The 18824-nt window shown below is 51.1% G+C and overlaps 1 protein-coding gene across 4 annotated transcripts in view; it reads right to left on the reverse strand.

Moving 5' to 3' along the window:
* The window catches only part of rock2a (rho-associated, coiled-coil containing protein kinase 2a), a 74786-nt gene that overhangs the window by 22984 nt on the left and 32978 nt on the right, over nt 1–18824 (reverse strand). For all 4 annotated transcript variants that reach the window (XM_061244144.1, XM_061244135.1, XM_061244124.1 and 1 more), the window contains exons 3-11: nt 17220–17320; nt 16372–16509; nt 14809–15069; nt 11147–11291; nt 10550–10688; nt 4786–4877; nt 1004–1163; nt 545–608; nt 105–193 (exon numbers count right to left, since the gene is read on the reverse strand). In XM_061244144.1, coding sequence (XP_061100128.1) covers nt 105–193; nt 545–608; nt 1004–1163; nt 4786–4877; nt 10550–10688; nt 11147–11291; nt 14809–15069; nt 16372–16509; nt 17220–17320 — 1189 coding nt within the window. The remainder of the gene's footprint in view (nt 1–104; nt 194–544; nt 609–1003; nt 1164–4785; nt 4878–10549; nt 10689–11146; nt 11292–14808; nt 15070–16371; nt 16510–17219; nt 17321–18824) is intronic.

The raw sequence follows: 18824 nt of genomic DNA on the forward strand, positions 1-18824 counted from the left end.
AATCACCTCTATTGTATCTGCGCTCTTAATCACCTCTATCATACCTGTATCTGCGCTCTTAATCACCTCTATCGTACCTGCGCTCTTAATCATCTCTATCGTACCTGTATTTGTGCTCCATGTCGTCTTTGGCCTGCATCTCAGCCCCAAGCTGGCCCTCCAGCTGTTGCACCTTCTTCTGCAGCTGATCTGACTGTGGGGGGGGGGGGGGGGGAGAAGGGGTCAATCAAACCGAGACCGGCCCTTGAAATCTTCACACTTCACATTTCAGTCTGTGCCTGCTTCTCTGCACAGCTCCCCTCTCAGTCCACCCAATTTACACACGCATTAGATAACCACACAGCACTCAGTGTTCATGGTACCTCACGTCTTTATATAACCGCCAAGATCTCTCCAGATTCAATTCTGTTTAATCACATTTATGTGCTCTATTTACAGGAAACAAAGCCAGGGATTTCATACTCTCGATACCACACTCACACTCACACGCACACGCATGCACACACAGGCCCACGCACACACAGGCACACACAAATACACTCACCTCTCCTTTGACTGAAGTCCGATGTTCATTCTCCTCAGTGTTGGGTTTTGAGGCACCTAACAACCTGAGACAGAGAGATGGAGGATGGAGAGAGATTTTTACCATCATTTCTGCTTTTAAAGAGGAGACTAGGAGCTCCATGAGATACCTCTCTCTCACTCTCTCACTCTCTCACTCTCTCACTCTCTCACTCTCTCACTCTCTCACTCTCTCACTCTCTCACTCTCTCACTCACTCACTCACTCACTCACTCTCACTCTCACTCTCACTCTCACTCTCACTCTCACTCTCACTCTCACTCACACACTCTCACACACACTCTCACACACACTCTCACACACACTCTCACACACACACACACACACACACTCTCACACACACACACACACTCTCACACACACACACACACACTCTCACACACACACACACTCTCACACACACACACACACACACACTCACTGGTCCTCTTGGAAGTAGGTGAAGCCCACGAAGGGCAGCTGGTTCCCCACGAAGGCCTTCGGAGGGGGGAAGGTCTCCACATCGCCCTTAACCTCCTCAATCTCATCAAAGTTACTCGTGTCTATGTCACTGCTCAACTCCGGGACCACAGGAGCTACAGCTGCAGAGAGGGGGGGGGCAGGGAGCGAGGGAGGGAGGAGAGAGAGGGAGGGGGAGAGAGAGAGTGAGCGAGCGAGTGTGTGTGTGTGTGTGGGAGAGAGAGAGAGTGTGAGTGTGAGTGTGTGTGTGTGTGTGTGTGTGTGTGTGTGTGTGTGTGTGTGAGAGAGAGCGAGAGAGAGAGAGAGTGTGTGTGAGTGTGCGTGTGTGCGGAATATGCAGGCGCTGTGTTTAAACCTGCGGCCCACACCACCTCTCCCCCACAGTACCCACTCTGTGCCTCCGCACACTCAGGGCTTTCAATGCTGTCTCCCACCTCCCGATATCCTTTACCTCACCCCCCACCCTTCACCAGACAGCCTCCCTTCTCTTCCTCAGTGTAACTCATGCCACAGTCTGAACTGTGTGAAAGGCCAGCACACAGCACAATGCCCCCTGGTGGACATGCAAGGCACTGCACAGACTACCCGTATAGATAAATAACATTACTGCATCGAGCAAGAGCTCCAATCCATATCAATTACAAAACAATTACATTTTTACATTTCACATTAACACAATTAGATGTCTTACTGAAGTAACTCAGTTTAAAAGTATTATTCAATTACGCAAGGGCAGTGACCCACATGGGAGTGTTACCCTTTTCAACTCCAAGCCCAGCACTCTACCAGTTACCACACTGCACCATCATCCATAAAGACTCACCAGATCAAACACTGTCATTACATTAGTGAACGAGGAGCTGAAGGGAGCTAGTCTACAGACAGAGAGACAGGAGCAAACACAGAGAGAGTGACAAGGAGAAGAGAAAGTGATTGGTAAAGAGCAAAAGCAACACCAGCAGCAGAGATGAAGTGAAAACAGAGGGAGTGAGAGGAGGAGAGAGGGAGAGAAAGAGAGAAGGAGAGAGAGAAGGAGAGGGAGGACGACGCGTGCCGCAGCCAGATGTGGAGACGGGTGTCCCAGCATGCAGTGGGGCAGAGGAGCAGGGTAACGACGGGCAGCTGTTCCTGCAGTGAGGGTGGCGTGGGACAGAGCGAACCTCAATCCCCCCGAACGCCAGGAGGGGGCGCTGTGCTTAGTGCTGCGCTCACCGCCCAACAGACAACCCCCACCTCCCCACCTCCACACCTCCTCTCCCCACCTCCACACCTCCCTACCTCCTCTCCCCTCCCCCCACCTCCCCCCCACACCTCCTCTCCCCCCCACCTCCACCTCCCCACCTCCTCTCCCCTCCCCCCCCCCCACCACACCCCACCTCCTCTCCCCTCCCCCCCCACCTCCTCACCTCCCCCCCACCTCCTCTCCCCCACCTCCACACCTCCTCTCCCCTCCCCCCCACCTCCCCTCAACGTGGCCTGCTCAACACTCCCCAAAAAACCCACAACCTTCCCAAAATGCGTGCTGCCCTCCCAGAGCTGGAGATCAGATTACGCAGCAGATAGGGATATTTCAGAGAGGGCGTGTTTACAGAGTCGCTCTGACCCAAAACAGTCAACACACACACACACACCTCCCCAAAAATCTCTAGCTTTAGCCGTTTGAGCACACAAGGAGGAACGTTTGCAGAACACTGGTGGAACAACAGCAGAACGCTGGTAGAAACGCGGGTGGAACGTTAACGGAACACTGAAAGAACCATCGCAGAGCGTGGGTGGAACTATTGGGGAACATTAGCAAAACAACCACAGTTGGCACAAGTAGACTGGAGCGCGTAACCCAAGCCATAATGAGAAGTTATGCCCGGCCCTTAATCACACACAGACACAGGGACACACACACTCACACACAGATACAGACAGACACAAACACAGACACAAACACAGACACAGACACAGACACAGACACAGACACAGACACAGACACAGACACAGACACAGACACAGACACAGACACACACAGACAGACAGACAGACGCACAGGGACAGTCACTCACACACTCTCACACTCTCACACTCTCACACTCTCACACTCTCACACTCTCACACACACTCTCACACACACTCTCACACACACACTCTCACACACACACTCTCACACACACACTCTCACACACACACTCTCACACACACACTCACACACACACACTCACACACACACACTCACACACACACACTCACACACACACTCACACACTCACACACTCACACACTCACACACACTCACACACTCACACACTCACACACTCACACACTCACACACTCACACACTCACACACTCACACACTCACACACACAGACAGACACACACACAGACACACACACACAGACACAGACACAGACAGACACAGACACAGACAGACACAGACAGACAGACACACACAGACACACACAGACACACACAGACACACACAGACACACACAGACACACACACACACACAGACACACACACACAGACACAGACACACACACACACACACACACACACACACAGACACACAGACACACAGACACACACACAGACGCACACACAGACGCACACAGAGGTGCAGTGACAGAACAGAACAGCCCTACAGCCTACTGCAGGTCAGCGTAGCAGCACACACACACACACACACACACACACACACACACACAGGGACAGGACAGCGGTGCCTGCAGGTCAGCGTAGCAGCACACACACAGCGCAGAGGGAGGGAGGGCACACAGGCAGGCCGGTGGTCTCAGACCCCAGCAGAGCAGAGCACCACAGGGCAGTCAGCAGCAGCAGATGGACCACGGTACTGAAGGGCACTGAGACACAGCTGTGGCATGCTGAAGAACAGCTGGGTGCTGATGTACAGCAGCCGTCTACCAAGATCGTATCCTGTATGCACTGCAAAAAACCTCAAGTGTTTTAGTCTTGAAATGAGTGCAATGAGGCTTAACTTCTCATTCTTTCTCTCACGTAGACAATACTAGTTTTAAGTTGCTGTTTGCTTAAAAAGTGTAAAGTTCTTAGCCAATTTGCAAATCTCCGGTCAAACTGTCCCACTCACCTTATTGCCTATATCTTTGACTTATTTTGCAGAAAAGTGATATAAACAAGATTTTAAGTCTTCTGCCATTTCATAAAAATAAAATACATGCTGAGATTGATTATTGGGGTTTGGTTTGCAGGGAAAGGTATAGCAGTACTGTACTGAGAGAGAAAACCACTGTAGAGGGGTATAGCAGAGGTACACCGCAAACGTTTGCTAAAAAGACAAAAACAAGCAAATTTTTTCCATTTGAGAGAAAAAAAAAAAAGACCTTAAGTCTTATTACAAGACTAAACTGCGTGCAGTAATTGTTTTGCAGTATACTGAGATAGAACACTGCAGAGAGGTACAGAAGATTGTAGACCGGTATAGCAGGAGACCACTGCGGAGAGGTATAGCAGTAAAACACTACAGGCAGGTATAGCAGAAGTACTGAGGTATAGCAGAAGTACTGAGGTATAGCATAAGTACTGAGGTATAGCAGAAGTACTGAGGTATAGCAGAAGTACTGAGGTATAGCAGAAGTACTGAGGTATAGCAGAAGTACTGAGGTATAGCAGAGGTACTGAGGTATAGCAGAAGTACTGAGGTATAGAAGAAGTACTGAGGTATAGCAGAAGTACCGAGGTATAGCAGTGATGTGGAACCAGCAGGCGGGTGACTTACTCTCGCGGATGGTGTCGAAGGTCCACTGGTCGTTCTTGAAGAAGGGATGGCGTTTGACCTCCTCCACGCCACTGCGTCCAAGGCGGACCTCCCTGCACACAGACACGGGGGCGAGGGGGCTGGGGTTAGAGTTAGGTCACCGACAGCAGCAACCCCTCACCCTCTGCACCAAACTACTGAGCACCGCTCACAGACTGGACAAAAATCTGACCACATCCCTGTCACCAACAATGTAGCATCTCTCACTGACCAACCCGCCAAATATCGGGCCAATCAACTAACATGCTAGAGCTCGCACTGACTAACTGACACGCTATCAAACGGCGACAAGCATTCACTGACCGACATCGACCATAGTCTGCAACATTCAGCTCTGACCGACCATCCAACACAGAGACCGTCTACAAGCAACTGAGGACTGCTCCGTCGGTGACCCACGGTGACCTCAACTCGCAAACTGCCGCTCTCAGTACTCCTGAATAAAAAGTCTCTCACTCGCAGACCTGAAAGGGTCACAGCAGCCAGCCCGACGGAGAGCAGACTGACCAGGCCATGGAGACACCGGACCCCCCACAGCCGGGTCCCGGTCCCGCAGACACGGCGAGAGCTAGTGTAACCGGCCGAGAACGCGGAGCAACGCGGCGGTAAAGCTCTCCGGTAGCTCTGGAGACGCACCCTGGAGAACGGGAACGAGGAGAAGTGGGGCCTCTCTCTCTCTCTCTCTTTACCTCCCTCCCTCTCTTTCCATTCCTACCCTCCCTCCCTCCCTTCCTCTCTCTCTCTCTCTCTCTCTCTCTCTCACCCCCCTCCTTCCACCTCTCTCCTGGAGAAAAACAAGACTGCTGCACAGCTGGGACGTTCGAGCGGAGCCTCCCCCCCTTCCCCCGACTCCCCCACTCCCCCCCCCAGACGGAAGGGCAGATGGCGGCATAGTGGATTTTCTTTTTTTTTGGGGGGGGGGGGGGGGGGTGCCACGTGTGGAGAGGAGGGAACAGCTACAGCTCAGTGAGAGTGAGGGGCCCAGAGAGAGACCGTATCCAAGCTCAGCATGGTGCTACCGCTACAGCTAACGCTAATGACACAGTAACCCAGAGCACTGTGGTGCTACCGCTACAGCTAACGCTAATGACACAGTAACCCAGAGCACTGTGGTGCTACTGCTACAGCTAACGCTAATGACACAGTAACCCAGAGCACTGTGGTGCTACCGCTACAGCTAACGCTAATGACACAGTAACCCAGAGCACTGTGGTGCTACCGCTACAGCTAATGCTAATCACACAGTAACCCAGAGCACTGTGGCGCTACAGCTAATGCTAATCACACAGTAACCCAGAGCACTATGGTGCTACAGCTAATGCTAATCACACAGTAACCCAGAGCACTATGGTGCTACAGCTAATGCTAATCACACAGTAACCCAGAGCACTGTGATGCTACCGCTACAGCTAACGCTAATGACACAGTAACCCAGAGCACTGTGGTGCTACCGCTACAGCTAACGCTAATGACACAGTAACCCAGAGCACTGTGGCGCTACTGCTACAGCTAACGCTAATGACACAGTAACCCAGAGCACTGTGGCGCTACTGCTACAGCTAACGCTAATGACACAGTAACCCAGAGCACTATGGTGCTACAGCTAATGCTAATGACACAGTAACCCAGAGCACTGTGGTGCTACCGCTACGGCTAGGTGCTAATGACACAGTAGGCTAACCCAGAGCGGCACGGTGCTCCAGCTAAAGGCTAATGACGGTTAAACACTAATGCGTGTGTCTATATGCGTGTGTCTATATGCGTGTGTCTATATGCGTGTGTCTATATGCGTGTGTGCGTGTGTGTGTGTGTGTGTGTGTGTGTGCAGGTGTCTATATGTGCGTGTGTGTGTATGTGTGTGAGAGAGTGTGTGAGTGCGTGCGTGCGTGCGCGTCCGTGTGTGTGTGTGTGCGCGCGTGTGTGGGGAGCTCCTCTGCAGGAGCAGAAAGGGAATCTGTTCCACATTAACCCGCACAGCTCTGTGTGCTTTAAGGTAAACAGGAAGTGACCCACGTCAGCCACCACTCTCCTTTCACATCATCCCATCTCTCTTCTCTCCAACCCTCCATCTTCTCAGTCCGTTACTCCACCGCTCCATCTCCGTCCGTTATTCCACCTCTCCCGCCCTCTATCTCCCAGTCTACTACTCCACTCCTCCACCTCTCCATCTCTCAGTCTGTTACTCCACCACTCCGTCACGTTACCCCACCTCTCCGTCCCTCTGCTCGTAGTGGCCTGTAGCGTAGCGGTTAAGGTACATGACTGGGACCCGCAAGGTCGGTGATTCGAATCCCGGTCCAGCCACAATAAGATCCCCACAGCCGTTGGGCCCTTGAGCACGGCCCTTAAACAAGGCCCTTAAACAAGGCCCTTAACCCTGCATTGCTCCAGGGGAGGATTGTCTCCTGCTTAGTCTAATCAACTGTGCGTCACTCTGGATAAGAGCGTCTGCCATATGCCGATAATGCAATAATGTCTATGGCCCCATCCCTCCGTGTCTCCCTCCCCAAACCCCCCTCCTGCCCCCCGCCCCGCAGGGAGCTCCCTCACACAGGCATTTCCTCCCAGACGGGGGAGGCTCTAGAGCGAGTCACCAGTGAGAGATAACACAGGCTCTGTGGCGCCCCCTATCTGCCCTCCCTGTCAGCGCCAGCACCTGGGGAGCCTGGGGAGGAAGTGATGTCAGAGGGGAGGGGCCAGGCTCTTTAAGGCTCTGTGTCTGGACCGGAGCAGACCATCCGGACCGGACCGGACCATCAGCGACATCATCTGTAGATGCTTACCGATGTTTCAAGCCAAAAGCTCCATGTCTGAGACCTGTAGTCAGTGTTCATTTTAATATCTCACATGTGGACGGACACACACACACACACGCGAGGGGTTTAATCAAAGAAAGATAAGTTTTGCATGTGTGTGCATGAGTCTGTGCGTGTGTGTGTGCGTTTGTCCTTGTCTCTGCATTTGAGACCGCGATTGTGTGTCTGTGTATTTATGCACGTGTGTGTGGTTCAAGCATAACACGGCATATTTCAGACGGAGTGTGGTATGCATCTGTCTCCATACTTCCTAAGACTTCACACTGAAAAAACAACCTTATCCTCTCTAGGGTAAGGCAGTTAAACCACAGACCGTGACAAAAGAATGTGTGTGCGTGCGTGTGTGTGTGTGTGTGTGTGTGTGTCCACATGTGTGCACACTGGCATGTTCCCCAAGTGTCAGGGTCATAAATAACAAACGCGCCCCCCCTAAACCCATTACAAAAGTGAAGGATGGGGCAGTTAAAGTTCAAAATCAGAGCACTACTTCATACACACAACTCTTTGGCCTCAGTCACCGCAGGGCTCTCCACTCACTGCAGGTAACTGGGGCTTACGGGGACAGTGCAGACAGGAGCGGAGGTTAGCACGTTAGCACACTCTCTACACACTGCAGGTAACTGGGGCTTTACGGGGACAGCGCAGACAGGAGCGGGGGTTAGCGCGTTAGCACACTCTCTACACACTGCAGGTAACTGGGGCTTACTGGGACAGTGCAGACAGGAGCGGAGGTTAGCACGTTAGCACACTCTCTACACACTGCAGGTAACTGGGGCTTTACGGGGACAGCGCAGACAGGAGCGGAGGTTAGCACGTTAGCACACTCTCTACACACTGCAGGTAACTGGGGCTTAAGGGGACAGCGCAGACAGGAGCGGAGGTTAGCGCGTTAGCACACTCTCTACACACTGCAGGTAACTGAGGCTTTACGGGGACAGCGCAGACAGGAGCGGAGGTTAGCGCGTTAGCACACTCTCTACACACTGCAGGTAACTGGGGCTTACTGGGACAGCGCAGACAGGAGCGGAGGTTAGCGCGTTAGCACACTCTCTACACACTGCAGGTAACTGGGGCTTACCGGGACAGCGCAGACAGGAGCGGAGGTTAGCGCGTTAGCACACTCTCTACTCACTGCAGGTAACTGGGGCTTTACGGGGACAGCGCAGACAGGAGCGGAGGTTAGCACGTTAGCACACTCTCTACACACTGCAGGTAACTGGGGCTTAAGGGGACAGCGCAGACAGGAGCGGAGGTTAGCGCGTTAGCACACTCTCTACACACTGCAGGTAACTGGGGCTTTACGGGGACAGCGCAGACAGGAGCGGAGGTTAGCACGTTAGCACACTCTCTACACACTGCAGGTAACTGGGGCTTACGGGGACAGCGCAGACAGGAGCGGAGGTTAGCGCGTTAGCACACTCTCTACACACTGCAGGTAACTGGGGCTTACCGGGACAGCGCAGACAGGAGCGGGGGTTAGCGCGTTAGCACACTCTCTACACACTGCAGGTAACTGGGGCTTACCGGGACAGCGCAGACAGGAGCGGAGGTTAGCGCGTTAGCACACTCTCTACACACTGCAGGTAACTGGGGCTTATGGGGACAGCGCAGACAGGAGCGGGGGTTAGCGCGTTAGCACACTCTCTACACACTGCAGGTAACTGGGGCTTACCGGGACAGCGCAGACAGGAGCGGAGGTTAGCGCGTTAGCACGTTAGCACACTCTCTACAGACTGCAGGTAACTGGGGCTCACGGGGACAGCGCAGACAGGAGCGGGGGTTAGCGCGTTAGCACAGCCGCCCCGTCGTCAGCGCATTCATTCCCCGCTGCTGACCCCGCTGACCTGGGAAGTGCTTTACATGCCACAGGAAGCAGGGGGGACCAGGGATCCACATTCCCTGCAGAAGCCAAGCAAGAGGTACTGCAGTTCATTAAGCCCTCTGGAGCTAAAAAGCTAATTTGCCCACTGAAGTCAGTTCAAAACTGGTTGCTCCATTGGATGGTTTCCAGTCATGAACACAGCAATATAAACACGAACGCTAATGTCCCAGAAACTGAATACTGATCCAGGGTCAGTGCTTTCAGCCTTCAGTGCTGTTAACCTGAATGTGAACTCTGATCCAGGATCACAGCGGTCACCTCTCCCCGGCACAGTGCTTGGACAGATTTGGTTTCAACCCTTCGTGCTTGCCGGCTGACCCACAGCCTGTTAAAAGCAGCCTGTCTACATGATGAACCATTTGAAGAGCAGGGTTTTTGTTTTTTTGGAATGTTTGCTCCTAAATTCAAAGCCTGTGTTCCAGAACTCCACTGCTTTCAATTACCGGCAGCGATTGTGACATCAGCATTAGAATGTTCAGCTATGAAAATCCGTGATGTCACATCTTAAAAGGCACGACCTCATTCAATACGGTGTGAGAAACCATCAGGGAATGTGTGTTATTTATGCATCATCGATATTAGCATGATAAAACACATAAAAATGTCAACCATCACCCGTTAAGAGAGGTATTATAATGAACCAAAGATCTATATAAATCATTCACAAAGTGTTCACAAACATTTGTCACAGAAGGAGTGTTTGAACTGCCAGACTGCACTCTGCAGACTGTTTCTGTTATGAGTAAGTGTGTGTAGGAGAGTAAGCATGTCTGTGTGCAACTGAGTGAGTAAGGGGTCAGTGAGAGGGTGGATGGATTCACAGAGAAGGGGGTGGGATAAACAGTGTTGTGGTTTGAAGGCGTGGTGTGCGTTTGGTGTGCGTTTGGTGTACGTTTGGTGTGCGTTTGGTGTGCGTTTGGCGTGCGTTCGGCGTGCGTTCGGCGTGCGTTCGGCGTGCGTTCGGCGTGCGTTCGGCGTGCGTTCGGCGTGCGTTTGGGATGATTTCGATCGACTCGTGGGTTCCCACCTGTCCGTTAGAAAGGCACAGATGAGGTTCTTGGCGTCATTGGAGATCTCCACGTCGTCGGGGAAGTTAAGCGAGTTTGTGTGGTCCATGATCTTACTGTAGGTCCCCACCAGGGAGTCCGCATAAAAGGGCGTGTCACCTAGGAGAGAGAGAGAGAGAGAGAGAGAGAGAGAGAGAGAGAGAGAGAGAAAGAGAGAGAGAGTGAGGGAGAGAGAGAGAGAGTGAGAGGGAGTGAGAGAGAGAGGGAGTGAGAGAGTGAGAGAGAGAGAGAGAGAGAGAGGGAGTGAGAGAGAGAGGGAGTGAGAGAGAGAGAGGGAGTGAGAGGGGAAGAGAGGGAGGGAGAGGGAGTGAGAGGGGGAGAGAGGTGGGGGAAGGAGAGTGAGGGGGGAGAGAGGGAGAGAGAGAGAGAGAGAAAGAGAGAGGGAGTGAATGATGGAGAGAGAGAGAGAGAGAGAGAAAAGAGGGGGGAGAGAAAGATGGGGAATAGGGAGGGGGGGTAAGAGGAAGAAAGAGAGAGAGGGGCAGTGTGTGACCAGACCCGGTCAGCTCAACCACAGTCACACAGGACACACACACACACAGGACCGGTTGACTCACCGACCAGCATCTCGAAGATGAAGACGCCCACGGACCACCAGTCACACTCGCGTCCATAGTAACCGTCGCCGCCCTGCGACTTGAGCACTTCAGGGGAGATGTAGTCTGGAGTGCCCACCGCTGTGTCACAACGCACCATGCCCGTCTGAGGAACACAATGCCCCCGTCAGTCACTGCACTCCTTTACCACCATCCATCCATCCATCCATCACTACACCTCCTTTACCACCATCCATCCATCCATCCATTAACCATTACACCTCCTTCACCACCATCCATCCATCCCCCCGTCAGTCACTGACCTCCTTTACCACCATCCATCCATCCATCCATCACTACACCTCCTTCACCACCATCCATCCATCCATCAACCATTACACCTCCTTTACTACCATCCATCCATCCATCCATCCATCAACCATTACACCTCCTTTCCCACCATCCACCCATCAACCACCACACTCCTTTACCACCATCCAACCATCACTGTACTCCTTCACCACCATCCATCCATCCATCCATCAACCATTACACCTCCTTTACTACCATCCATCCATCCATCCATCAACCATTACACCTCCTTTCCCACCATCCACCCATCAACCACCACACTCCTTTACCACCATCCATCACTCACTGCACTCCTCCTTTACCACCATCCATCCATCCATCACTCACTCACCCATGATTCACTGACCACCCTGTTTAATTCTGCACACAGACATCTGTACTGTTTCAGAGCGACAGACAAGTGTACACTGCTTTCACTCAAGTCCATTTCAATTCAGTCAGTTCCCGGAAACAAACTGAAATTCAATTAAATCGGTTGACACACAGCTGTTTTAACCCACGGTATCCCTCAGGCAGGTAGTCAGTAGACTGTAAATCAGAGCCCGTCTTAGTTTCGCCCGTCTTAGTTTCGCCCGTCCTCGCTGGGGAGAGTAAGAGAAGACTCTGACGCGTGGCGAGGGTCCAGGTAAAAATGGCCGCCGTGCGTCTCACCCGGGTGGGCTCCACACACTGGCTCCGACGCGAGGGGCCCTTTCAGACGCTGAGAGGCGCTAAATAAACGCCGTCCATCACCGCCATCGCTGTCACTGCTGTTTTCTCACCCTCAGTCTGACTCAGCTGTCTGACAGACAGGCAGCGTCTCCAGCGTGTCCTCAAAGTCTGCTGCCTGCAAGTGCCCTGCACTCGCCCGGCAGAATACAGAATCTCCCCCCTGTGGTCATACTGTGAACTGCATAATACAGAATTAATTTAAAGATAGATAGATAGATACTTTATTCATCCCGAGGGAAATTTTAGGTACAATAGGTAAGGTTTTTTGTGTTAAAACCTTGCCACAAAACCATTGTAAATATCTTCCCATCACTGAAAAAGGCTCACTGACATGTTGACTCACCCTCCGCCTGTGTTTATAGTCCTTAAATTCGGGTTTCAGAATATGCAGTTGACGGGCCGGCACACTAACAAAACATAATATAGCTGTTCAGTAATTCAAGCTCATTGGCTGAAAATTGCCACAGCCAATGGCGTTTCAACGTCAGCATATTCACAGAGAAGGGGGTGGGATAAACAGTGTTGTGGTTTGAAGGCGTTTGTTGCTGCAATTCCTCTCTTGACCGTTAGAAGTCCGAAATTACCTATTGTAATACTGTAAATCTGTAAATATAATGTATTCCTGATCAACAGACGACAGTGCGAGTTGACTGTATGCCGGTGAATTCTAATACCAGTGACCGCGGTATCAAATTCACATGCGAAGTCACATCAGGTCAAATAGAAAAAACACATTTTGTTTTGTTTCTCCCAAGCTGACTAATCTACCCATTTCCATTGAAATGAATCGTGCGGTGTGTGTAAAAAGGTTTCGAATCTGTCCCTCTGCGTTGTTCCCAAGACAAACTGATTTGAATTTCAAGCCGTTTAAACTTCCGGACACTAAAAATGTACAAAAAAATAAAAAAATAAAAAATTCCCGCACATATCCACTCTGTCCACCAGGTGGCGGTGATGCACAGCTATCCACAGGCACGGGGGGAAGATTAATGTTACACACATTCCAAGCCAAGGAGGAAGTTCAACCTCTTCAGCACGACCACAGCTGTCAGAGTTCAACAAGCAGGATTTCACGCCGGTGCTTATGGGAGGCGAAGTCCAGAGAGGCGGCGTGAAGGCACCGCAAACAGGCCAGACGGACTACATTTCCCATCAGCCCCACAGGAAAGTTTAGCCTGCTGAGCTGAGGCCTGGTCTGTGGACTTGCACCAGCGGTCAGACGGAGGCTGAATCAGGCAGCAGACTTGTTGACACAGCATTAGTGTGTTTATCCGTGAAAGTGCACGCACGTGACTGGGGTGAATCCCCACTCCGGCTGCCAAAAACCTGCTCCCTCCCTCACTGGAGCCTGTCTTACTGAGGAGCTCAGCCTCCCTGCGGGAGCACAGGAGGGGAAATCTTCTACCACTGAGACCCACTGCAGCGCTAACAGCACCTGATAGAGTCAGCACAGTGCAGAGCCAACAAGGAAGTCAATATCAGCTAACAGTACTCCTGACTGACACGTCTCCCTCACACACAGATACAAACAGAAACTCACACACCACTCTCTCTCTCATTCTCATACCACACGCACACACACATACAAACACAAACTCCCACACCACTCTCTCAAAAACACAGTCCCATCTCTTTTACACCAGAACCATCTCTTTTACACCAGAACAATGTCTCTCTGTCTATCTAGGAGTGTTCTTGAGTTTGTAGTCTGTGAGAGTATAATCGTGTCTCATCAATGTTTGTCTGTCTGTCTGTTTACGTCTGGTTGTCTTCGTTGTACGTCGCTCTGGATAAGAGCGTCTGCTAAATGTCATTTAATGTAATGTAATGTTTAGGCATTAACTTCTATTGTCAGTATGTGTCCTGTAGTGTCTGTCTGTCAGTCCAGGCATTACCTTCTACAGTCAGTATGGCATTCAGTGTCCGTCTGTCTGTCCGTCCAGAATTGGGCCTTTATAGTCAGTATGTAACACACAGTGTCCATCTGTCTGTCTGTCCAGAATTGGGACTTTACGGTCAGTATGTAACACGCAGTGTCCGTCTGTCTGTCGGTCCAGAATTGGGCCTTCATAGTCAGTATGTAACACACAGTGTCCATCTGTCTGTCTGTCCAGAATTGGGACTTTACGGTCAGTATGTAACACGCAGTGTCCGTCTGTCTGTCGGTCCAGAATTGGGCCTTCATAGTCAGTATGTAACACACAGTGTCCGTCTGTCTGTCCGTCCAGAATTGGGCCTTTATAGTCAGTATGTAACACACAGTGTCCATCTGTCTGTCCTTCCAGAATTGGGCCTTTATAGTCAGTATGTAACACACAGTGTCCATCTGTCTGTCTGTCCAGAATTGGGACTTTACGGTCAGTATGTAACACGCAGTGTCCGTCTGTCTGTCGGTCCAGAATTGGGCCTTCATAGTCAGTATATAACACACAGTGTCCGTCTGTCTGTCCGTCCAGAATTGGGCCTTTATAGTCAGTATGTAACACACAGTGTCCATCTGTCTGTCCGTCCAGAATTGGGCCTTTGCGGTCAGTATGTAACACGCAGTGTCCGTCCGTGTCAGGGCAGGTGTAAAATGGCGGTGAGCGGGGGGTGCTGACCGCGTCCATCTTCATGCAGGTGCCGAAGTCGGCCAGTTTGAGGTGTCCGTGCCGGTCCAGCAGCATGTTGTCGGGCTTGACGTCCCGGTGGATGAAGCCCATGGCGTGGATGGCGTTCAGGGCCAGAACCACCTCGGCCGTGTAGAACTTGGCCCACTTCTCGGGCACGTCGTACGTGCTGGTCAGGTTGACCAGGTCCCCGCCCGGCATGTACTCCATCACCATGTACAGGTAGCGGTCGTCCTGGAAGGCACTGCACAGCTAGAGGGCAGGAGAGAGGCGTTAGAGACACAACAACACAACACACGACAACTCAACTCAACTCCACACAACACTGCACAGCTCGAGGGGCAGGGGAGAGGCGTTAGAGACACAACAACACAACAATAACAACTCAACACAACTCAACACAACTCCACACAGCACTGCACAGCTAGAGGGCAGGGGAGAGGCGTTAGAGACACAACAACACAACAATAACAACTCAACACAACTCCACACAGCACTGCACAGCTAGAGGGCAGGAGAGAGGCGTTAGAGACACATAAACCCACAAACACAACACACAACAACTCAACACAACTCCACACAGCACTGCACAGCTAGAGGGCAGGGGAGGGGAGTTAGAGACACAACAACACAACAACACAACACACGACAACTCAACTCAACTCCACACAGCACTGCACAGCTAGGGGCAGGGGAGAGGCGTTAGAGAAACATAAACCCACAAACACAACACACAACAACTCAACACAACTCCACACAGCACTGCACAGCTAGAGGGCAGGAGAGAGGCGTTAGAGACACATAAACCCACAAACACAACACACAACAACTCAACACAACTCCACACAGCACTGCACAGCTAGAGGGCAGGAGAGAGGCGTTAGAGACACATAAACCCACCAACACAACACACAACACACAACAACTCAACTCCACACAGCACTGCACAGCTAGAGGGCAGGAGAGAGAAACATCAACCCAACAACTCAACACAACAATAACACAACACAACTCAACTCCACACAGCACTGCACAGCTAGAGGGCAGGGGAGAAGCATTACAGAAACATAAACCCACCAACACAACACACAACAACTCAACACAACTCCACATGGCACTGCACAGCTATAAGGGCAGGGGAGAGGCGTTACAGACTCATCATCACAACAACACAAAAAAGCACAACTCAACACAACAATAACACAACTCAACTCCACACAGCACGGGACATCTAGAGTACGAGCAGGGGAGAGGGGGAGAGGCGTAGAGAGAATCAGAAACACAACAAGTCAATTCAACATAACACAAGTCAACAGCACAGCATAACACAACTCGGCGCAACACAGCACACACAATTCAAGACAGCCCAACATGTGTCAAGTCAAATCAACACAACTCAACAATGCGCAACAACATAACACAACACGCAGCCACGCAAGGAGCAGGAGACACGACTTGTGTTGTGTGACACATTGGACACAAACACAGCAATAAAAATAAAACAACACAACCTCACACAGCTACAGAAAGGGACAAGAGAAGAAACGGACTCACCTGCACCACCCAGGGGCTGTCCGAGAAGGCCATGATGTCACGCTCCTCCCAGAAGAAGGCGGAGTCAGAGCGCTTGATCATCTCAAACTTACTGAGGAGCTTCATGGCGTACACCTTCTGAGAGGCCTTATGTCTCACCTGGAGAACACACACACACACACCTTCTGAGAGGCCTTATGTCTCACCTGGAGAACACACACACACCGGTGAATAACCTCACTTACATACACACACACACACACCTGTTAATAACCTCACACACACTTTCTGAGAGGCCTTTTGCCTCACCTGGAGAGAACACACACACGTGTAATAACCTCACATACATTCATACATACAGTGGCATCAGTCACGCAGCGGGATCAGTCACACACAGCGGGATCAGTCACACACAGCGGGATCAGTCACACACAGCGGGATCAGTCACACACAGCGGGATCAGTCACACACAGCGGGATCAGTGATACAGTGGGATCAGTCACACACAGTGGGATCAGTCACACACAGAGGGATCAGTCACACACAGAGGGATCGGTCACACACAGAGGGATCAGTGATACAGTGGGATCAGTCACACACAGAGGGATCAGTCACACACAGCGGGATCAGTGATACAGTGGGATCAGTCACACACAGCGGGATCAGTGATACAGTGGGATCAGTCACACACAGCGGGATCAGTGATACAGTGGGATCAGTCACACACAGTGGGATCAGTGATACAGTGGGATCAGTCACACACAGCGGGATCAGTCACACACAGCGGGATCAGTCACACACAGCGGGATCAGCGATACAGTGGGATCAGTCACACAGTGGGATCAGTACGGTCTCTGACAGTGACTCACCAGCTGAACCTCGCCGAACGCTCCCCTGCCGATGACCTTCACTCTGTCAAAGTCCTCCGACTTCATCTGGTACTCCCGGATCGTACCCATCACCTTCTCGTCTGCACAGAGACACGTGTGTGTGTGTGTGTGTGCGTGTGTGTGTGTGAGTGTGATAAACAATGAGATCAACACTGAGCTCCCAAATTGTGCCCATCACCTTCTCATCTGTACAGCGAACAGTGTGTGTTAATCATTGTGAATAATCACACTCACAGATGTACCCACACACACATACGCTCGCTCAAACATACCCACATGCACACAACCCCTTGCATGCATGCACACACACACACACACACACACACACACACACACACACACACACACAAAATCACTCAACACATGCACTAGAGACAATCACACAACAATCATGAAACGCAACCAATCACCGTCTAATAACACACTTCAATAACTGGAGAACAGCACAACATGCTTCAATCACAAAAGCCAATCAGGACTAACAGACAAAGCATAGCCTATCAGACTACAACCTGTCTGACACCAATCAGTGAAGTACAGAGAAACTACGGCTAATCAATCAGCACACAGATTATTTGCAGAGAAAGTTACATAGAGGTAACAACCAATCAGCATAAAGCAGACAGAGAAACCAACCAATAGCATCTCTCGAAACAAAAGTTGAGCTCTCTCTAAAATCATCAACATCTCCTCCTCTGCAGGACTATTAACAGTGCTTGACTGGCAGACACCAGTCTAATGTTAACTAGCTATAGTTATCAATTGTTTTGTTTTGAGTTTTACAAACTCACATATTCCAAAGCATTGGATAAGGAGGAATATCACCACTGCACGTTTAAGCAGTCCATATTTCCATATTTCCATCAGCCCAGCAGAAAGAACTGCACTGCAGCAGCATCACAAAACGCATGTTTGTGAGGTTATAAAAAAAATGACTACCCCCCCAAGTAGTCCAATGGTCAGTTAAGGTGAACTTTTAGAGGAGCCACATTCAGCGGACTTCATGCCCATATAAGGGCTTCCCATTTCTCTACTGCAAAGTGCAAACTTTACAACACGGCTGCGGCCAAAAACTTCACTTCTGCAGTTTCAAAACGCTCTGCACAAGCCCGTGGATAGTCTGAGGGTGACGTCACAGGCACGTGGTCCATATTTATTCTCCCGTCACTCTGAGTGTATGAAATGAAAGGGAGATACTGAAAGGCCAGCAGCCTTCTCGTCCCCTGACGGGAGCTTATTGAGTAACGCTGCCGTCAAACAGTCCCCAGAGACCATGGAACTATCATTATCACAGCACTTTAGACTAATGACACAGGCTAAGTGGAGGAGACTCCGGAAGGTTTGGCACCTGCGTCTTCAAACGAGTACAAGCGCACGGGTGACAGTGGAGCAAGGGTGTAATTTATGGTGCGGGGGGAGTGGGGGGGGGGGGGGGTTACAACACCCCCAATATTACAAAACAGGACAAATAACCCACCCAAAAAATATATAATTTCTTATAGGCCAATACACAGGAACAGATTTAAAATTTTCAATTACACAGGGCGGCCTGTAGCGTAGTGGTGAAGGTGCATGACTGGGACA

This window comes from Conger conger, chromosome 1 (assembly GCF_963514075.1).
Source record: "Conger conger chromosome 1, fConCon1.1, whole genome shotgun sequence".
Taxonomy (NCBI): Eukaryota; Metazoa; Chordata; class Actinopteri; order Anguilliformes; family Congridae; genus Conger; species Conger conger.